The 17,462-nt window shown below is 38.2% G+C and overlaps 1 protein-coding gene across 3 annotated transcripts; it reads left to right on the forward strand.

The window, feature by feature from the left end:
• Positions 1–11,467: 11,467 nt before the first annotated feature.
• LOC110936650 lies at positions 11,468–15,769 on the forward strand. 3 transcript variants are annotated; one of them, XM_022179067.2, is made up of 8 exons: positions 12,551–12,741; positions 13,091–13,510; positions 13,592–13,862; positions 13,970–14,256; positions 14,369–14,549; positions 14,755–15,003; positions 15,090–15,246; positions 15,338–15,769. In XM_022179067.2, exons 1-4 carry the CDS (start codon positions 12,661–12,663, stop codon positions 14,026–14,028), a joined length of 831 nt encoding a protein of 276 aa, XP_022034759.1. In that variant the 5' UTR covers positions 12,551–12,660; the 3' UTR covers positions 14,029–14,256; positions 14,369–14,549; positions 14,755–15,003; positions 15,090–15,246; positions 15,338–15,769. The 3 variants fall into 3 exon arrangements, with proteins under 3 accessions (XP_022034757.1, XP_022034758.1, XP_022034759.1); XM_022179065.2 differs by lacking the exons at positions 13,970–14,256; positions 14,369–14,549; positions 14,755–15,003; positions 15,090–15,246; positions 15,338–15,769 and adding exons at positions 11,468–11,569; positions 11,696–11,773; positions 11,854–11,916 and having other exon boundaries at positions 11,985–12,741; positions 13,592–13,648; XM_022179066.2 differs by lacking the exons at positions 13,970–14,256; positions 14,369–14,549; positions 14,755–15,003; positions 15,090–15,246; positions 15,338–15,769 and adding exons at positions 11,468–11,569; positions 11,696–11,773; positions 11,854–11,916 and having other exon boundaries at positions 11,985–12,741; positions 13,194–13,510; positions 13,592–13,648.
• Positions 15,770–17,462: the final 1,693 nt, after the last annotated feature.

Consider the following 17,462-nt stretch of genomic DNA (forward strand, 5'->3'; position numbering starts at 1 on the left):
GCAACTTTTGTTCTTCTTTCTTCTTCTCGAAGACTTGGAGGCTTGAGTGGTGGTGTTGTCGGTTGATGCGGCGGTGACTTGATGCAGGGGCTTGACTTGCTTATCCCAGAAACCAGCCTTCACCCGCTTGTCATTAATCTCAGCGGCGAGCAGGTAGGTCTCCTCAATCGTTGCGGGCTTTGAAGCTAGGACAAAATCCGCTACACAGTCAGGAAGAGCGCGGATGTACTTTTTGATGGTCATGTCGGGAGTCTTGACCTGGTCTGGACAGATGATGCTTAACTGCTTAAAGCGAGCAGTGAGACCGGCGTTGTCACCCTTGTCTTGTTTAATACCCCAGAATTCATCCTCCAACTTATGACGCTCATGGGAGGGACAGTATTCTTCGATCATGATTTCCTTCAGCTTCTTCCATGACAGAGCATAGGCTGCGTCGTTTCCGCGCTTGTTTCTTTCAGCAGTCCACCAGTCCAATGCACGGGACTGGAAGACGCCAGTAGCATTGAGAGTCCGGAGATTATCTGGGCATCCACTTTGACGAAAGGTGACTTCTATCGAGTCAAACCAGTGAAACATAGCCGTTGGACCATCCTCGCCGGTGAACTCTTTTGGCCCACATGCCTTAAATTGCTTGAAGCTAAAAGCAGTCTTGCTGGATTCTTTCGGAGCATCAGCTTGTGACATCTCAGACGATTTGCTGGCGTTCTCATAAACCTCACTCACGGCCTTCGCCACGGTCTTAGAGATGATAGCAGCCAGACGTCGATCTCTTTTCTCCTGGCGGGTAAGACGCGAGCGTGATCTAGGTTGTCCAGATGACGACATGGTCTGCAATAGACATCGTCACAGGCTCAACACAACGAATTCGAGTCTCACACGTTCTTAGATCTCTAAAGCTTAGAATCACGTCGCATCTCTCGTCACGTAACACATATAATCACATAAGCACATAATCATAGAGGCACATAAGCACAGAAGCAATTAGAGCACATAAGCAATTAAGCAAATAGGGCACTTAATTTCCTAACACGTACGCATTTTTATCACAGAGGCAATTAATGTCACGTACTTCCTCCTACAGTACGTAGTAGCACACTTAGTTTCCTAACCGCCTCTAAGTTTTGAATATAGCGGTCACATACAACACATCGAGTAACATCACACTGTATCGTCTAACTTAGTCGTATAGCGTAGCATAGCACACTGGTTTCGTTTAGATCACATCAACAGGGATTTGGATCGAGATAGGATATCAGCAAAGGTCACGCAGATTGATAACAAATGGAGTAACCAACAAATCTTAAGAACACATAAACAGGTAAATCATATAAAATCAACAAAGCAACACTCAAAATCGGAAAATGGATTGTCTGCGGCTACTAGACTTTGACTAACCACGGCAATTTAACTATTCACAGTTGACTTGTCGTCACTTTCGACTCTAGGGGACATGTTCCTGCCTCGATTCTTGGGCATTATGCATGCGCATTCTAGGTCATACTCGTGAGTTCAGGTCGTTGGAGTCCGTCAATTGCCTTGGCGAGATAAAATTAAAGTTGGAATAACTGCCAAGGTTAGGGTTTCACCCCTAGCTCAGCAATCTCTTCCTTGTTTTTAAGAAAATTTAGAGGAAAGTTTTCATCAAATTACGGGTTTCAGTCCTAATTTGGTATAATTCTCCCCCGTTTGTTGATAGAAAATTGCACAAATAGTTGGCAAAAATTCGTAATTTAGGCAGGAATTTGCGGGTTTCACTCCTAATCCCGTCCAAATTACAAAATTTGACTCGGAGTTCGGATGTAATGATAGAATAGAAGGAAACTACATAAAATAAGCACATACACTTGGTCTCTTGGTTCCTAACTATAGTCTAGGTCTCTAAGACAGCGATCCGGACTAGATCGTGTCTAACCTAATTCCCTATAGTTATGGCTCTGATACCAACCTGTCACACCCCAACCGATGGCGGAATCATCGGGGCGCGGCACTGAGCGAAACAGATTGTTCAGAAGTTTCCACAACAACTATCATACAATTCAGTTATATAACACGTCCCATACCGTGTCCCAAATAATAACAAGTTATCATAGAAATCAACTAAACAATATGGGAACTGTTCCGACAACTCAAATTCTTAATTATTACAGACCGAAAGTAAATATTGTTTTAAGACCTCTAGATGGCTATCCGTAAATCTTACTGACTACAGGTGCCAGTACAAGATCTACAGATAATTATGGCCCTGGGGCAGGTACGTGGACACTGTCCTAAGGTCACAGGCTCCTAGAAGCTTATTATTGCCTCGCTTCCCTAGCACGCTAGTAGCTTAAACACCTGTCACATACGTTAAAATAAAAGTCAATACATATAATGTAAAGGTGAGTACACAAGTTTGATATAGCATATAGAGTTCGAATAGTATACGCATAACCAAGCACGTACACAAGGGCAAACGATGCATGTAAATTATCAACATGGGACCATCGATACCAATGACTTCGAGTTGACTGTCCGAGACAGTTCGCAATACATGATTACCACCGTAATCCATGCAAGTAATTGTCCTTAGCAACCCCCGTGTGAACGGGTGCTGAGTCCAAACTATAGTACTACGTTGCTAAAGCAGGCAGATAGCACTCCACGTGTAAACATAATAAACAGCAATCATTTAGACAAGTAATACATGCAAGTAGGTTAGCGTTCAAATAGTTTGTGTTGTTTGTGAATTTGATAGATTACGTATGTAACACCCAAAAGTGCTGAAAGCAAAAAGGGATCGAGTATACTCACAGTGGTTGATCGTGGATTGAAGGGAGCACTGAGAATAGTTTAGCCTGAATAGTTCGATAACACAACGATGAGTAACGCAGAAAAGTAAACGATGTACTTGGATCGAGTAGGCCATTCGATCGGACAGCAGTTCGATCGAGTGGGCTGTTCGATTGGTTTGAAAGTCCGTTCGAACATCCATTCGATCGGCCGGCTGGCTCGATCGGCTGGTTCCTTCAAGTGGATTGTTTCTTCCTTTGATGTGAAGGATGTGTTTGTGTATGATGGTTTGTACTACCTTTCAAGTTGGCCGATCGAACAGCTGTTCGATCGGTTAGCCCAACCGATCGGTTAGCATTCCATTGTTTTCAAACATGTCACTCGATCGGCTGGCATGCTCGATCGGGTGACATCCCAATGTTTCGAAAAGTCTAAGTGTTTTGAAGGTATAGTATCTCATGATTCGAGCAGTAATGTTTACAATCGAGTGGCGTAGTCGATCGAACAGTACCTCGTCAATACTACACTTTTGTGAGTTTGTGGGACTAAGTGCTAGTCGATCGGTTAGCCTAGCCGATCGGCTGGCATAGTCGTTCGGTTGGGCTGTTCGATCGAACAGCCTAGCCGTTCGGCCAGCTTCTCGATTCGGTTAACCTTTCACTTAACACTTGGTTATTCCCGTTGATTGTTGATGTTTTAGAGATATTTTGACTGCAAGTTGAACCACAAAACTGAAGTCCCTACTTAGTCTACTGACTCGAGCAGGAATCACCCAAACTCGGTCAGAGACGGTTTGGAACCCAAGTTTAACGTTTAACCCGAAATCGGTATATCTCTCGGTAGAACCCGAATCTTGAACCATGTGTTTGTTTAGAATGATTGTAAATCGGTTCAAGTCTCGTTTTCACCTTTTTGAGTGTAAAAGAGTTGAAAGATAGATGAAAACCCATCTTCCAATCCTTTTCCACCGTGAAATGTTAAGATCTTTGGAAGATTTTAGGTTATTTATGTGGAAATCGGTTAGATCTAGCTTATTCATGGTTGAATGAAGTCAAGAACATGAAGTTCTTGATGAACACCAAGAACACCATGATGACATCACTCAAGAACACCTAGATCTTGGTGATTTCATGGATGAAATTCAGATTTTGAAAGATAGAAAGGTGGAGAATCGATTAATGAACAAAAACGTACAAGGATTAGAGTGAAATACTTACCGGTTTGAGAGAAATCTGAGATTTAGTGAGAAGAAGAGGCTGGTCGGTCAGAGCTTTTCCAAAAGTGGAAAGCTTGACAAGGACAGCCCTATTTATAGGCTTCCAAAAGAGGAAAGGGTCAGCTGATCGAACAGCATCCCTGATCGAGCAGCTGCCCGATCGAACAGCCTGTTCGATCGGCTAGCCTGTTCGATCAGGTTGCCCTGTTCGATCGGCTAGCCTGTTCGATCAGGTTGCCCTGTTCGATTGGCTTGCCTGGTTTTGAGTATTTCGCGACGATTTTTGATATTTCGACTTCGATGAACGATGATTTGAGAATGATAGAATTCCTAATCAAATTACTTTTAGTCCTAACTACTATATCTAACATACAAGCATCCTTACAACCTATTTCGGGGTCGATTTCCATTGAGTTTGATTCACCTTCGATTCTTGATTGATTTGATTGATTCACCACACACTTTAACATAAAAGTAAACATGCACAAGTAACACATAAGGCACACACACACGTATAAAAAGTACTAAAATCCCCACACTTGAGCTTGATGATTGATTCGATTAGCTTGATTATTGATTGACTAGCTTTATTGCGTTGTTACTTCCTATTATTCACAGTCGGTCGTTGATTCACAGTTCGATTATCGTCCGATTAGTTTGATTATACAACACTTACTCCAAATAATACGAAAATCAAAATGAAACTAAAATGAAATTAATCTTTAATTCCAATAACAGTCAACACTTGACTTTGACTTTGACTTTTGGAAAACACGGGGTGTTACACTTCTCCCATAAACTAAATTTGCAAATTAATATACAGTTAACTAATTAACTTGGCTTGAATAATTGAAAAATTATAAACCTTAATTGAAGTTGTTGTTTAACCTAAATTCCGTTGTTCATAATTATTTTCAGTATGGAGATGCACTCTACAATGACATGGAGATGCGGATAGAAATTTTTAAGGCACCAACATGTGGTACAAGTGGACTATACTACTTTCATAAAAAAAGGTAAACACAAGTTAGTTTTTACTTTATAATGGTTCTTATGTTTGGTTTACTTAAAATGAAAAACAAGTATAGAAGTAATTTATTCTAGTTCTTTCATTGTTTTTAGATGCTCCATGTTCATAAAGCCGGACATAGAATTTCTAGGTCGTTTGAACGGTTCGGATCGAGTTCCGGGTGTGTTCGACGTTTTACCTAATTTTTTTCTAGTTTTTTGATCTAGGAATTCAAGTTTCCTACACCTAATGTATTTTGAATCTGGCTAGACTTCTTAAAAGATAGGTTTAATAACCTGCACCTAATAGTATTCTGAATCCGCTGGCACAACACCAAAACAAACCTTTGTCTATTATTAAACATTCTATCATATACGGGTGAGGTGTCTTCCGTGAGTGTGACTAATTGTTTATTCGGACAGGCACGAGCATAATGCCCTAACCCGTAACACTTGAAACATTTAACCACCCGGGATGAGGTGGCGGATGAGCCTACAACAGCGGACCCACCACCATCAGCTTTGATTGGGCCGACGGAACTGCCCGTCGATACCGCCCTCGACGGCTCGGCTTTGATTGGGTCGAGTCTCGCCGTGGTTCTTCCCCTATTCTTTAATTGCTTTTCCACCTTCAAGGCTAACTGGCAAACATCATTGAATGTATAATAAGGTTCTAACTGCACAATAAGGATCCCAAAAACCGAGCAATAACCTGCTCTTCTTCTTCATCAGCCCCACACCGCATACTAAGCCTGTCAAAATCTGCAATGAACTCATCAACGGTAGAGTTCCGTTGAGAGATATTATGATATTCTAAAAAGGATTCTTGCCGATAATTTATAGGCAAAAATTTTTCCCGGAGTAACTTACGCATTTTATCCCATGTCTCCACCTTTGACCACCCTTCTTGAGCCCGTTTTTTTTTTCACGTGCTCCCACCAAATCGAAGCATGTTTTCGTAATTTAACAGCAACAAACTTAACTTTATACATGTCAGATATCTCTTTGATGTCAAAGATCCGCTCCACTGTGTTGAGCCAGTCAATAAAGTCGTCTGGTTGTGCCCTCCCATCGAATTCCGGAATTTCCAACTTGATCCCCATACTACGCAGTGGATCCGCAGCTGGTCGTTGCCGGCGTACGTTTCGTCTGCCAAAAGGATTTCCCTCGCCATACCCATCATCCAAGATGTCTGGATCGGTTTTGGTCACCTCGTCTCTTTCTTCTTGTTGCAGTTCCAGGTCCCGGACCCTTTGCTGCAACCTTTCAATTTCGTCGATATCCTGTGGATCCCTTCCTTCGTCTTCGTTGCCTCGGTCGGCGTTTCTACGGTGTCAAAGAATATTATCGGGTCTCACCATTGATTCGATTGGCTCTGATACCAACTGATGTAATCCCGGATCACAAATCAATGGAATATCAAAGAAACACAAATCAAGAATCAAGCTGCTCAATCTTTATTAGATGAAAAGAAATCAAAAATTGCAGAACCCTAATCAATAGGATCCTTTAATACGCTCCTAACCCAAAATGTTAGGCCTGAAACTTGGAAAATAAATCTGTCCAAAAATAAAATAAATCCATCCAGAATTTAAAAAAAAAAAAACAAGACAACTTATTTAATTAAAATAGAGCAGCAACTTGGTTCGGATAAAAAGAACCAGTCATGGGCTGTCCGCACCCGGACCTGGTTCCACACTTGGGCTTCCACCATCAGAAGCCTTCAATTTAGAAGCTACTAAAGGCTCCTTAAGCTTTAAGCTTTGACTCAACATCTTCCCTAACACCTGTTATAAGAAGAAGAAGAAGAAGAAGAAGAAGAAGTATATTAAAAGTTACATATTAAAATATAACAAGCCGCAATAAGAACAGTTCTAAATCGTCCTATGTACACATCCGCAAGACAAGCCATAACGATGGAAGGAATATAGCAGGTGCCCAAGAAGTTGGTTACGTGGTTCGCTGCTTCATCTATGTCATAATGCATTACCTATCAAAATAAGTCACGAAGTTCATCGCCAATCCTAAATTTGCCATGTTTTCGAATGCAAATGTTGCTGGAGCACAAAGACAGTCGTATAATTAGCAAGTAGTAATATAATACTCTTTTTGTAATTCTTCTTTATGTTTGACCCGTTCAATTGTTTTTTATTTACATTCAACACATGCCATCTGTCATAATGCATTACCTATTAAAATAAGTCACAAAGTTCATCGCCAATCCTAAATTTGCCATGTTTTCGAATGCAAATGTTGCTGGAGCACAAAGACAGTCGTATAATTAGCAAGTAGTAATATAATACTCTTTTTGTAATTCTTCTTTATGTTTGACCCGTTCAATTGTTCTTAGCACCTCAGCCCTTCTTCTGAGGCGCATATACATTAAAAATACCATAAGGCGCGCCTCAGACTTGTTTTTTGGCCGTTTCGCCTCGAGGCGCACGCCTCAAACGTTTTTTATAACCATGCTTGTCATATAACCAAAAGCAGCAGCTAACCAATGTGTTTACGACCCGTTTGTAGCTGTTATACGGCCGTAAACGCAGCCGTTTAACGGCTGCAAACGGGCCGTAAATGCAGCGGATAACCGTTGCGTTTGCAGTCGTTAAACCGCTGCGTTTACGGTCCGTACGCGGCCATTATACGGCCGTAAATGCAGCCGTTTGATGGCAGCGAACGAGCCATAAACTCAGCCGTACACCCAGATTTCTAACTCGATTGCTCCCCTTTTGGACTCACACCAAGACACACAGGGTGCTAATCCCTCGCGCCCTTTCCACCGTCATATATCACGAATACTCACACACACCAAAGTGTAATGAACCCAACACCCCCCACCCGTGAAGCTAATATACAAAACAATCTCTGACCGGTTATCCCTTTTTGATTTCATAAGACGTTCCAACTGCTTTGTTCTTCTAATTGTCGGTTCTCTTTTTTTTTTCTTCTCGACAGAACAATCTCTGATACATAATCAAGAGGCTTTGATTCCTCATCAGCCATTAAGGTTGATAATACCTAATAAAAACATAAAGATATATAAGAAATTCTGCCTAAGAAATTTTGACCTAATAAAAGCATAAAGATATATAAGAAATTCTACCTAAGAAATTTTGTCTATGTCCCTAAATATACCATAATAGAGAATAAGAGTTAAAAAAAATATGTTATTACATTTGGTTGCTTTCAATCTGAATATAACAGGCGGGATTACGATTCTACTTCCTAATCACATATACATAAAAAAAAAAAAAAAAAATTAACTGCTGATGCATATATCTAGCCTAATCATAATTAAAACTTTTAATTGTTATGATGTCATGATCACACTTGCCAAGATTGTAAGTTTATAATGGACTTAAAGAAGTACAGCAACATACCATCAACTATGTCTTTGGTTTTGTAAATGAATGTGCCAAAAAGGATTGTCACAAAGCCACACAGTTTTGTTATAATCTGAGAAGGATTTTACCATAGTTGTTAATAGCGAATAGCGACAAATAGTGACCGCTATATTATAAATAGCGATACACTAGAAAAAGAATTATGAGAACTTTTATATGTATATTACATCAAAATATCGTGGTATATATCCTGGTATATTATAAATAGCGATACACTAGAAAAAGATAGGTGTATTTCATAGTATTTACTAACAATATTTACGTGTTTGTAGTCAATCACTACTTGTGAGCTTATATGGTCATTCGACGATTCCTTCCCCAACATGATTTTAGGACATGGGCAAGCTTATACGTCTTATGAAGCCTGAGGAAGTAATAGATATGGGTAGTACACGAGGAAAATTTATTCAATGGCCTAGAAAAGCTATAAAGGTATATTCTTTACAAAAATGTAGTCGTATATTACTTTATTTATTGTTATATTAACAATATTTGTTTATGATACAACTTTTAAACACCGATTCTCGTCAACAATCAAATGCTCATCATCAGCAACCAACCGATTATTCTGAGTGTTATATGTCAGCTCCGGTAATTTTTTTATAACTAATAATTTACATACATTTGAAATAAAATATATTTTCTTTGCTAGTGTAGTTTGACGAAGGGCACCTGACATTTCAAGGACACATGGAATTTCAAGAAAAAGTAAACACTAGAGTGAGTTTTATGGATTTGCTAATCACTTTATTCTATCTCTCTCTCTCTATATATATATATATACATATATAGAGAAAGTATAATGTACTTCACGCCTTAACGTACTTCACGAAATATATAACATGCGTAGTTATTTTTTTGACCAAAATAACGTGCGTGATTTTGGATCCCATGCGTGATTTTGTGGTCCCATGCGTGATTAATATGTTCCATGCGTAGTTATTTTTTTGACCAAAATAACGTGCGTGAAGTATGTTAACCTTTCTCTACATACATATATATATATATATATATATATATATATATATATATATATATATATATATATATATATATATATATATATATATATATATATATATATATATATATAGGGAGCCGCTAGAATGAAAACCACCCCGAGTTGTAAGAACCGCGAGAACTACACCCCACGGGTGGGCGTTCACCATGATTTTTTTTTACAACTAGATGTGTGTATTATAAACACAGCCGTAAAAAAAAATTTTAAACGCCGCGGCCGAGGGGGTAGTTTTTTACACCACAAGTTTGGTGTTCTTAATTTTTTTTTCTTTTTTCTTTTTTTTTTCACCAAACTTGTGGTGTAAAAAACTACCCTCTCGGCCGCGGCGTTTAAAATTTTTTTTTACGGCTGTGTTTATAATACACACATCTAGTTGTAAAAAAAAAATCATGGTGAACGCCCACCTGTGGGGTGTAGTTCTCGCGGTTCTTACAACTCGAGGTGGTTCTCATTCTAGCAGCCCCATATATATATATATATATATATATATATATATATATATATATATATATATATATATATAGGACAAAGATCCGTTAGGAACCACCCTTTATTGCGAGAACCGCGAGAACCAGTGTGAACACAAACAGTAATAGCTAAAAAAATCTAAAAAACACCCAAAAATTTTTTTTTATTTTTTACTATTTTTTATATAAAAATCGCTACTTTTAGTATCCAAAAAAAAAAAAAATTTTTTTTTTAAAAAAAAAAAATTTTTTTTTTTGGCTACAAAAAGTAGCGATTTGAACATAAAAAATAGTAAAAAAATAAAAAAAAAATTTTAGATTTTTTTTTGATTTTTTATGATTTTTTTAGATTTTTTAGGTTTTTTGGGGGTTTAGTTTTTAGCATTTTAGCTTGGGGGGGGGGGGTGGGGGGGTTTAGGTTTTTGGGGGGTGGGGGGGGGTTTAGGTTTTTGGGGGGTGGGGGAGGGGGGTTTAGGTTTTGGGGGGGGGGGGTTAGGTTTTTTGAGGGTTTTAGTTTTTAGCATTTAGCTTGGGGGGGGTGGGGGGTTTAGGTTTTTGGGGGGTGGGGGGTGGGGGTTAGGTTTTTTTTAGGTTTTTTGAGGGTTTTAGTTTTTAGCATTTAGCTTGGGGGGGGGGGTTAGGTTTTGGGGGGGGGGGGGTTAGGTTTTTTTTTTGGGGGGGGGGGGGGGTGGGGGGTTTAGGTTTTTGGGGGGTGGGGGGGTGGGGGTTAGGTTTTTTTAGGGTTTTTTTAGGTTTTTTTAGCTATTTTAGCTTGTGTTCACATTGGTTCTCGCGGTTCTCGCAATAAAGGTGGTTCTCGCATGAACCTTACCCTAAAAAAGGGTGTAGTTCCATGGTGTTATGTAGTTCATCTTTATTTTGATTTTGGTGTTACCTTGGTGTTATATCGGTTAAGGTTTTTAGTTTGGGTTTGTTTTGGTATTTGTTCATGGTGTTTTTATCATGGTGTTAAAACTAGTGTTCATTTAAATGATGGTGTTATAATGGTGTTATAACACTGTAATGGTGTTATAACACCAAGGTGGTTTTTTTTTTTCAAATGGTGTTATATGTAGTTTATGTTTAGTTTTATTTGGTGTTATATAGGTTTAGGGTGTTTAGTTTGCTTACTTTTGGTATTTGGTCAGGGTGTTTGTCTTAAATGGTCTTATAAATCTTAAATGGTGTTATAAACATGTTTGTGTAGTTATATTTGGTGTTTTATGGAGTTTTTATCAGGTGTTTTTTGAATGGTGTTATAAATAGGTATGGTGTTATTTATACTGCAATTTCATATGGGGTGTTATTTATCATGCCGATTTATATGAAGGGTGTTATTTAATAGAGTGTCAGTGCTACTATGGTGTTATGTAGGGTGCTATTTATCTAGGATCTGTTAATTTACATGTTGATTTAGCTTTAGTGTGTTATTTCTCTACGATTACATATGAAGGGTGTTATTTATCATGCTGATCTATAAGAAGAGTGTTATTATGGTCATTGCAACAATGGTATTATGTATATGAATTAGGTGATGCAGTATTTTAAATATAGTTTTTAATTATTTCTATAGTCAAGTCAAGCCATCGGCTTAGGGGCAAAATGTATAAATCACGTTTCAAAAACACGATTGACAGACCATTGGTATGTAGTGACTCAGAAACGTCAAATAAGGACGACAAAGGTAATCCAAATGTAGTTTAAATTATAAAGAAATCAAAAACAATAAAGTATGATTACCCAATAGCCATATGTGTTTATGTTAGTTGTTGAGTGATGTTTTTGACGATGTTCGCTTTGAATTAAACAGATGGTGATGATGGGATGAATGATGTGGGAAATGCGAAAACAAGAGAAGATGTTCCGCCGTCGATAAAAAACACACAATGTACGTTTTGAAAAAAATGATGTTTTAATTGTAAACTGTTTGCTTATAAGAAAGGATTAAAAATTGATATTTGTTTGCAGACCAGGATGTTAATGATAGTCAACTTGTCGTACACCCATCCGTCAATATAACATCAGAAAAAGGTATTATGTTGAAGTGTTAATATTTTGAAGTAGTTGTTTACTAAAACAAATATTAAAAATTGTTGTAGATCGGCTGCGAGACCCGGATGACGATTTTGTCGACACCCCACCACTGGGTAAACGACGGAAATCGGCTGCCAAAAGAGGAACGTCTTGTGGAATGCATCAACAAGTGAGACAGCCATATAAGCCATTCACGGGTGCACGGATCAGGCCAAAAATAGGTATCGACAATCTGATAACACTAGCATCCGGCCTAAATGAGGAACAAGGTCAGAAAGTGGATGAAATTGGGTTTGGGTCGATATTTGGTTATAAGGTGACAGGTGTGCCTACTGCTTTGGCAAACTGGTTGGTTACAAATTACGACCCAGACAATGGTATTTTAAACGTGGACGGCGGGCGCACTGTAAACATATCGTCGGAGCTTGTTAGGAGTGTTTTCGGACTGCCTATGGGTCCAACGGATCTTGCTGAAAAAAAAAGCGAACAAAAGGAAGGATGTTGTTGTCCAAGCGTTCAGAGATCGGTTTAAGCATATGGATATCACCCGCTTGTCGCCAGTTCAGCTAATGAATTACATATTGGATTGGCAGTCTGATAACGGAAGACTGTTTGTACTGAACTTCTTGATTCTTTACTTCACTCCTAGGAGAAACCACGACGAACAACTCCGTCAATGTGCGATTCATTTCAAATATTCAGCCGGACGTGGATATCAAAAGCTTCAATTGGTGTGCGTACATGATCTCGTGTCTCAAAAGAATGAAAACAGCGTGGCATGGTGGCGATGATGCTTTTCGAGGGCCTATGTTATTACTTGCGGTAAGTAATTAACTTTTAGTATTAAAAAATTATTGTGATACATAGTTAGTTTATAACACTTTATATTTATAAATAACACCACATTTTACTTAATAAAACTTTATATTTCTAAATAACACCACGTATGGTTTAATGACACTATAAAACTGTATAACACCTTATTTTACTTAATAACACTTTATATTTCTAAATAACAACACATATGGTTTAAAAACACTATATACCTGCATAACACCCTATTTTACTTAATAACACTATATAACTGAATAACATCATATATTGTTATCTGGTTTACAATTATTTTGAAACTTAATCTGGGAATAAAACTTATTGCAAAATATTGTCGCAGATTGCTTACGGAATTGTGTTAAAGAAGATACCTTCATCACACAGTTCAAATATTATTGAACTTGTAGATGATGATCTTCTTGACAATCTCGAATGTGATATAGAAAGGATGCATACTGAACAAAATAAGAAGACAAAGACAAAGGAAGATAAAAAACATAAACGAGCAGAAGGGGTTGAGTGTGCTAGAAAAAAATTCAAGAAGCAAAAACAAGGCCAGAAAAAGGGAATCGAGATCGAAGATGATGATGCGCACTTGGGTATATACAGACACTGTGCTGATTACCTCCTGTCACAAACTGACACCCAAACATGTGCATTATTTGGAGGTCCGGATGGCGAAGTCCGCATTCTGATGGTCTCTCAGTATGGTGACACTCCATCAGCATCAGGAACATCAGTTCAGAATGATTTTGAGCTGGTAAACATCTTATGATTTGTACTAGACTTGAAAGTATATGTTATTTCTAATGATAACACTTTAAACCGGGGTTTCGTACAGGTTCGAGCCAATTTGTTGGATAACTTGTTTAGTGAATTTGAGATATGCGTTCACAAGATCAATAACACCATAACAGAATCGTGTCTGACGTTCCCGGATAGTGATCTGCTGAAACAGAAAGGATTGGAGTGGAAGGAGTTAATGAAAGTGCTGCTTGTCGTTGACGATGAGGAAAAAAAGGATGGAGATGAAGTGGAAAAGGGAGATCAAAACGTTGAGGCAGAAAATGATGATATTGCTGAGGCAGTTGAACCAGTTGATCCGCAAAAAGGTAGTGTATCATTAGACGGATATAACACTCCTACGAACGAGAAAAAATAGATCATATAACACCACAAACTTCTCCCTTTTCACCAATGACGGCTTCGTTTGTCGCAGAACTGGACAAAGTTGTTGAAAGGGTTCAAAGTGAAAAAACACTAGAGACAAAGAATTGAAACGGTGAACTTGTCAACAAGACTGGCCGATGCATCAACGGATGAAAAACGTAAAGAAGTAACGGAGCCTGTTCAACGTCAGAGATCGCCAAGGCCGAAACAAACAATCAAGCTTCCGGCGGCACTGCGGTCACCGTACGTGCATCGGCCTGTTATGTTGTGAACCGTTCGTGATAATGCTGAAGAAACACTTGCTCGATGTATATTTTCTGCAGTAGGAAACGTATGGTAAGAATCCAAATTGGACCTTAAAAAATGTATTTATGTGGTGTCTTATATGTTATAAGTTTTGAACATATATTGAATTATACATTCATGTCGATGGTGTTTCGGTTTGTAGGGATATTTTGTTCAGCGACAACGGTAACGTGTCGGTTATGAGGGGGCCTTTTGAATCGATGATGCCTGGTGTAACTGTGCACGTGAATGTCATCAGTGCCTGGGCCGCATTGTTGAACCATGAAGAAAAAAAGAGGAGGATGGGGACAGCCCCAAGATTATTCTGCAACGCAGGAATGCTGGTAAGTTTAATTTCTGCAGATTATTAAGTGAACACAGACCGTATCATGCGATAATAGTTAATAGCACCATGATTAACTTAACACCATGTTTATGTAAATAACACAATTGTTTATTTGTGTATTACTTAAATAACACATTATGTGATTGAGAATTCTTAACTTAACACCATAATTTCCTTTTTTGTTTACCTGAAAAACACCACAGCTGGAAAAAAATTTCGCGTTGTCTGAAGATGGACGATTAGCAGAATTTACGAACAACATGAATGCTGTGCTTGATTCAACAGAACCAAAAGTATTTAAAGGCAACTTTGAGATGGTGTTTATACCTATGTTGACCGGGCAACATTACTATCTGCTGTTTTTCAACTTGAGAACAAGAGATGTCTTTATTACTAACAACATAGAAGGTGCTGCAGGCTTAGAAAGATACCAAGGAAATGTGGAGAAGATGGTATGTTTGTGAATGTTCAAATTTATACAGCTGCTGCCGTAACAAAAAAAAAATAATTTGTTAACATCAATAATTTGTAACTGCAGATAAGTACATTTTGTCGGTATCTAAGACCGATGCATCCAAAAATCGCTGCATAGCTAAGGAATACACAACCAGTTCGACTAGAGTTGCCATGGCAAACACTTTACAATGGCATCGACTGTGGTATTTTCCCTATGCGACATATGGAAACTTACAATGGTAATCGCGTTTATATTTCTGTTTATTAAAAAAATAATTAAAATAAATGTACACGAAATATGAACAATTATGATGGTTTGGTATTGAATAGGAACACACGTTGGACATTGGATGTGTGGTTTATCGAATGAGAGGGACGTTACTGGCTTGGTTTTGCCTGATCAAGCACGCGAAATCGAGGATCTGCCTAAGAAGTACCTCTCAAAAATGCTCCTAAGCGACGTGAACACGGAACGGGGACAAGTGGAACAAGAAGTACAAGAATATGCACTTTTGGACGAGGATGATAGGTTGAGAATGGAAGAGAATGCAATCAATCGGATTGCTGAAAGGTTGGGAGCTGAAGTGTAAGTGGACAGCAGAACAAGTTAAACTTTTTGTTAAAAGACAAACATTTTGGGAAATATAGATTATATGATGTGTTAGCGTTTTGGCAAAGTTGTGATTATGGTGTAGTTTGACTATGTAAAGTATGATTACAATCGTAAGCTGTTTGTGTTTTACACACCTTTTTATTCTGGTGTTTTAATGAATTAATATTGCGATTTCCGGCACAAAAAAAGAACGCGTATTGGCCAGATAGTTTTTTACAAAGTAAATGATGATCATGCTAACTATGTAAAAAAATATACCAAGTCCTTTGCAACCTGCACAATTAAGACACTGTAGTCAAGTAAAATATCACAATAACGCTACACATACATAAATAAGCAACCTGAACATATGAACACCAATAATAACACCCCGAACAACTAATAACACCACAGTTTAACAACTTAAAAAAAATTAATTTCTATACAGACAAATAACACCATTAACAATAAATAACACCCTGAACTACAAATAACACTATTGGTTAGCAATGAAATATCTCAGATAGGACAAATAACACTACTCAACTTGAATTAACAAATAACACCATTAACAAAAACACATAAAACCGCTGGTTTAGAATAAATATCTGAGGGAGGACAAATAACACTATTCAAATTGCAACATACATAATAAAACACACTGAACAAAAAATAACAGCATTGGTTAACAAAAAACAAACATATTTAACAGAAACAATATATAAACCATTGTCACTGGTAATATTAAAATTCGAACAAAAGCAAACAAAATAAATCCATGAGTGTATGCGAATCCGAAAAACGATAAAAAACCTAGCAATGTACGAAACAAGAAGGAAGTACGTTAAAAATAACGAAATTTTTAGACATCTCTAAATAACTTACTACTCCTCTTCCCCATCCTTCTCGTCTAATGCATCCTCATCTTGTTCATCCATATCTTCTTCAACTTCCTCCCATTCATCTTCCTCCTCGTCAACTTCATCAGCTTCTTCACCGTCACCCTCGGCCATAGCTTGTTCTTTAGTCCGGGTAGGGTTTTTGCAAGAACGTCTGTTATGACCGTATCTAAAACAGTTTTGACATTGACGGCTCTTTTTACCCAACTGACTTAATGCAATTTCACGTTTGGACGTCATCCGTTTAGGCTTACCCATACCTTTGAATCTTGTTCCAATGGGAACACGAACGGTTGCTTCTGATGGTTTTGTGTTACCAGTAATTTCTGCAAACCTTTCACGACGGCTCTTAGGTGGAGCATTGACGACTCATTCGCAGTTTTGAAATAATTAACAACATGGTCCCTGAACGAGCATAGCGCATCAAAGTTGGTGACAAGCTGATTAATAACCGACTCTGTAGAATATGTGATCTCACGTACAACACGGTTAACTTCATTATAACGATCCTCAGTCTCATTGATACCTAGAATATCACCAGGGGCACTATTTGGAACATCCTCCCGAGTCCAACGTCGTAATATATAGCGTTGTGGAAACTCCCTAATGTCAAGCATCCTTAGCACACAAAAGATGTGTGAGCACAACAACCCAAACTATTCAAATCTTTTGCATGTACAATACACAGTCATGTCGTCCTCCCGCATCATAACCTATAAAACACCATTAGAAATTATAAAAGTTGTCGTAAATGACACTATAAAACACCATATGCAACTAGAAATCACCAAGATCTATACAAATTTCAAGAATAACACTACAAAACATCATGTGTATACCTCGAAGAAAGTAGTGCATGGTTGTTCTCAGTCCTTCACAAAAAAGTTAACGAAGTCACCCATGTTTTCCCACTTTCCGATAGCACATATATGTATACCGTTTTGTTTCTCCAACTGCTGGTCAA

This window comes from Helianthus annuus, chromosome 4, assembly GCF_002127325.2.
Source record: "Helianthus annuus cultivar XRQ/B chromosome 4, HanXRQr2.0-SUNRISE, whole genome shotgun sequence".
Lineage (NCBI taxonomy): Eukaryota > Viridiplantae > Streptophyta > Magnoliopsida > Asterales > Asteraceae > Helianthus > Helianthus annuus.

What these genes read in the sequence shown, in the direction of transcription:
- LOC110936650 (XM_022179067.2), top strand. Translation starts at nt 12,661, where the DNA reads ATGATCTCGTGTCTCAAAAGAATGAAAACAGCGTGGCATGGTGGCGAT. An exon ending in GGCCTATGTTATTACTTGCG is followed by an intron (nt 12,742 to 13,090) that starts GTAAGTAATTAA and finishes ATATTGTCGCAG; the next exon opens with ATTGCTTACGGAATTGTGTT. An exon ending in ACCAGTTGATCCGCAAAAAG is followed by an intron (nt 13,863 to 13,969) that starts GTAGTGTATCAT and finishes CGTTTGTCGCAG; the next exon opens with AACTGGACAAAGTTGTTGAA.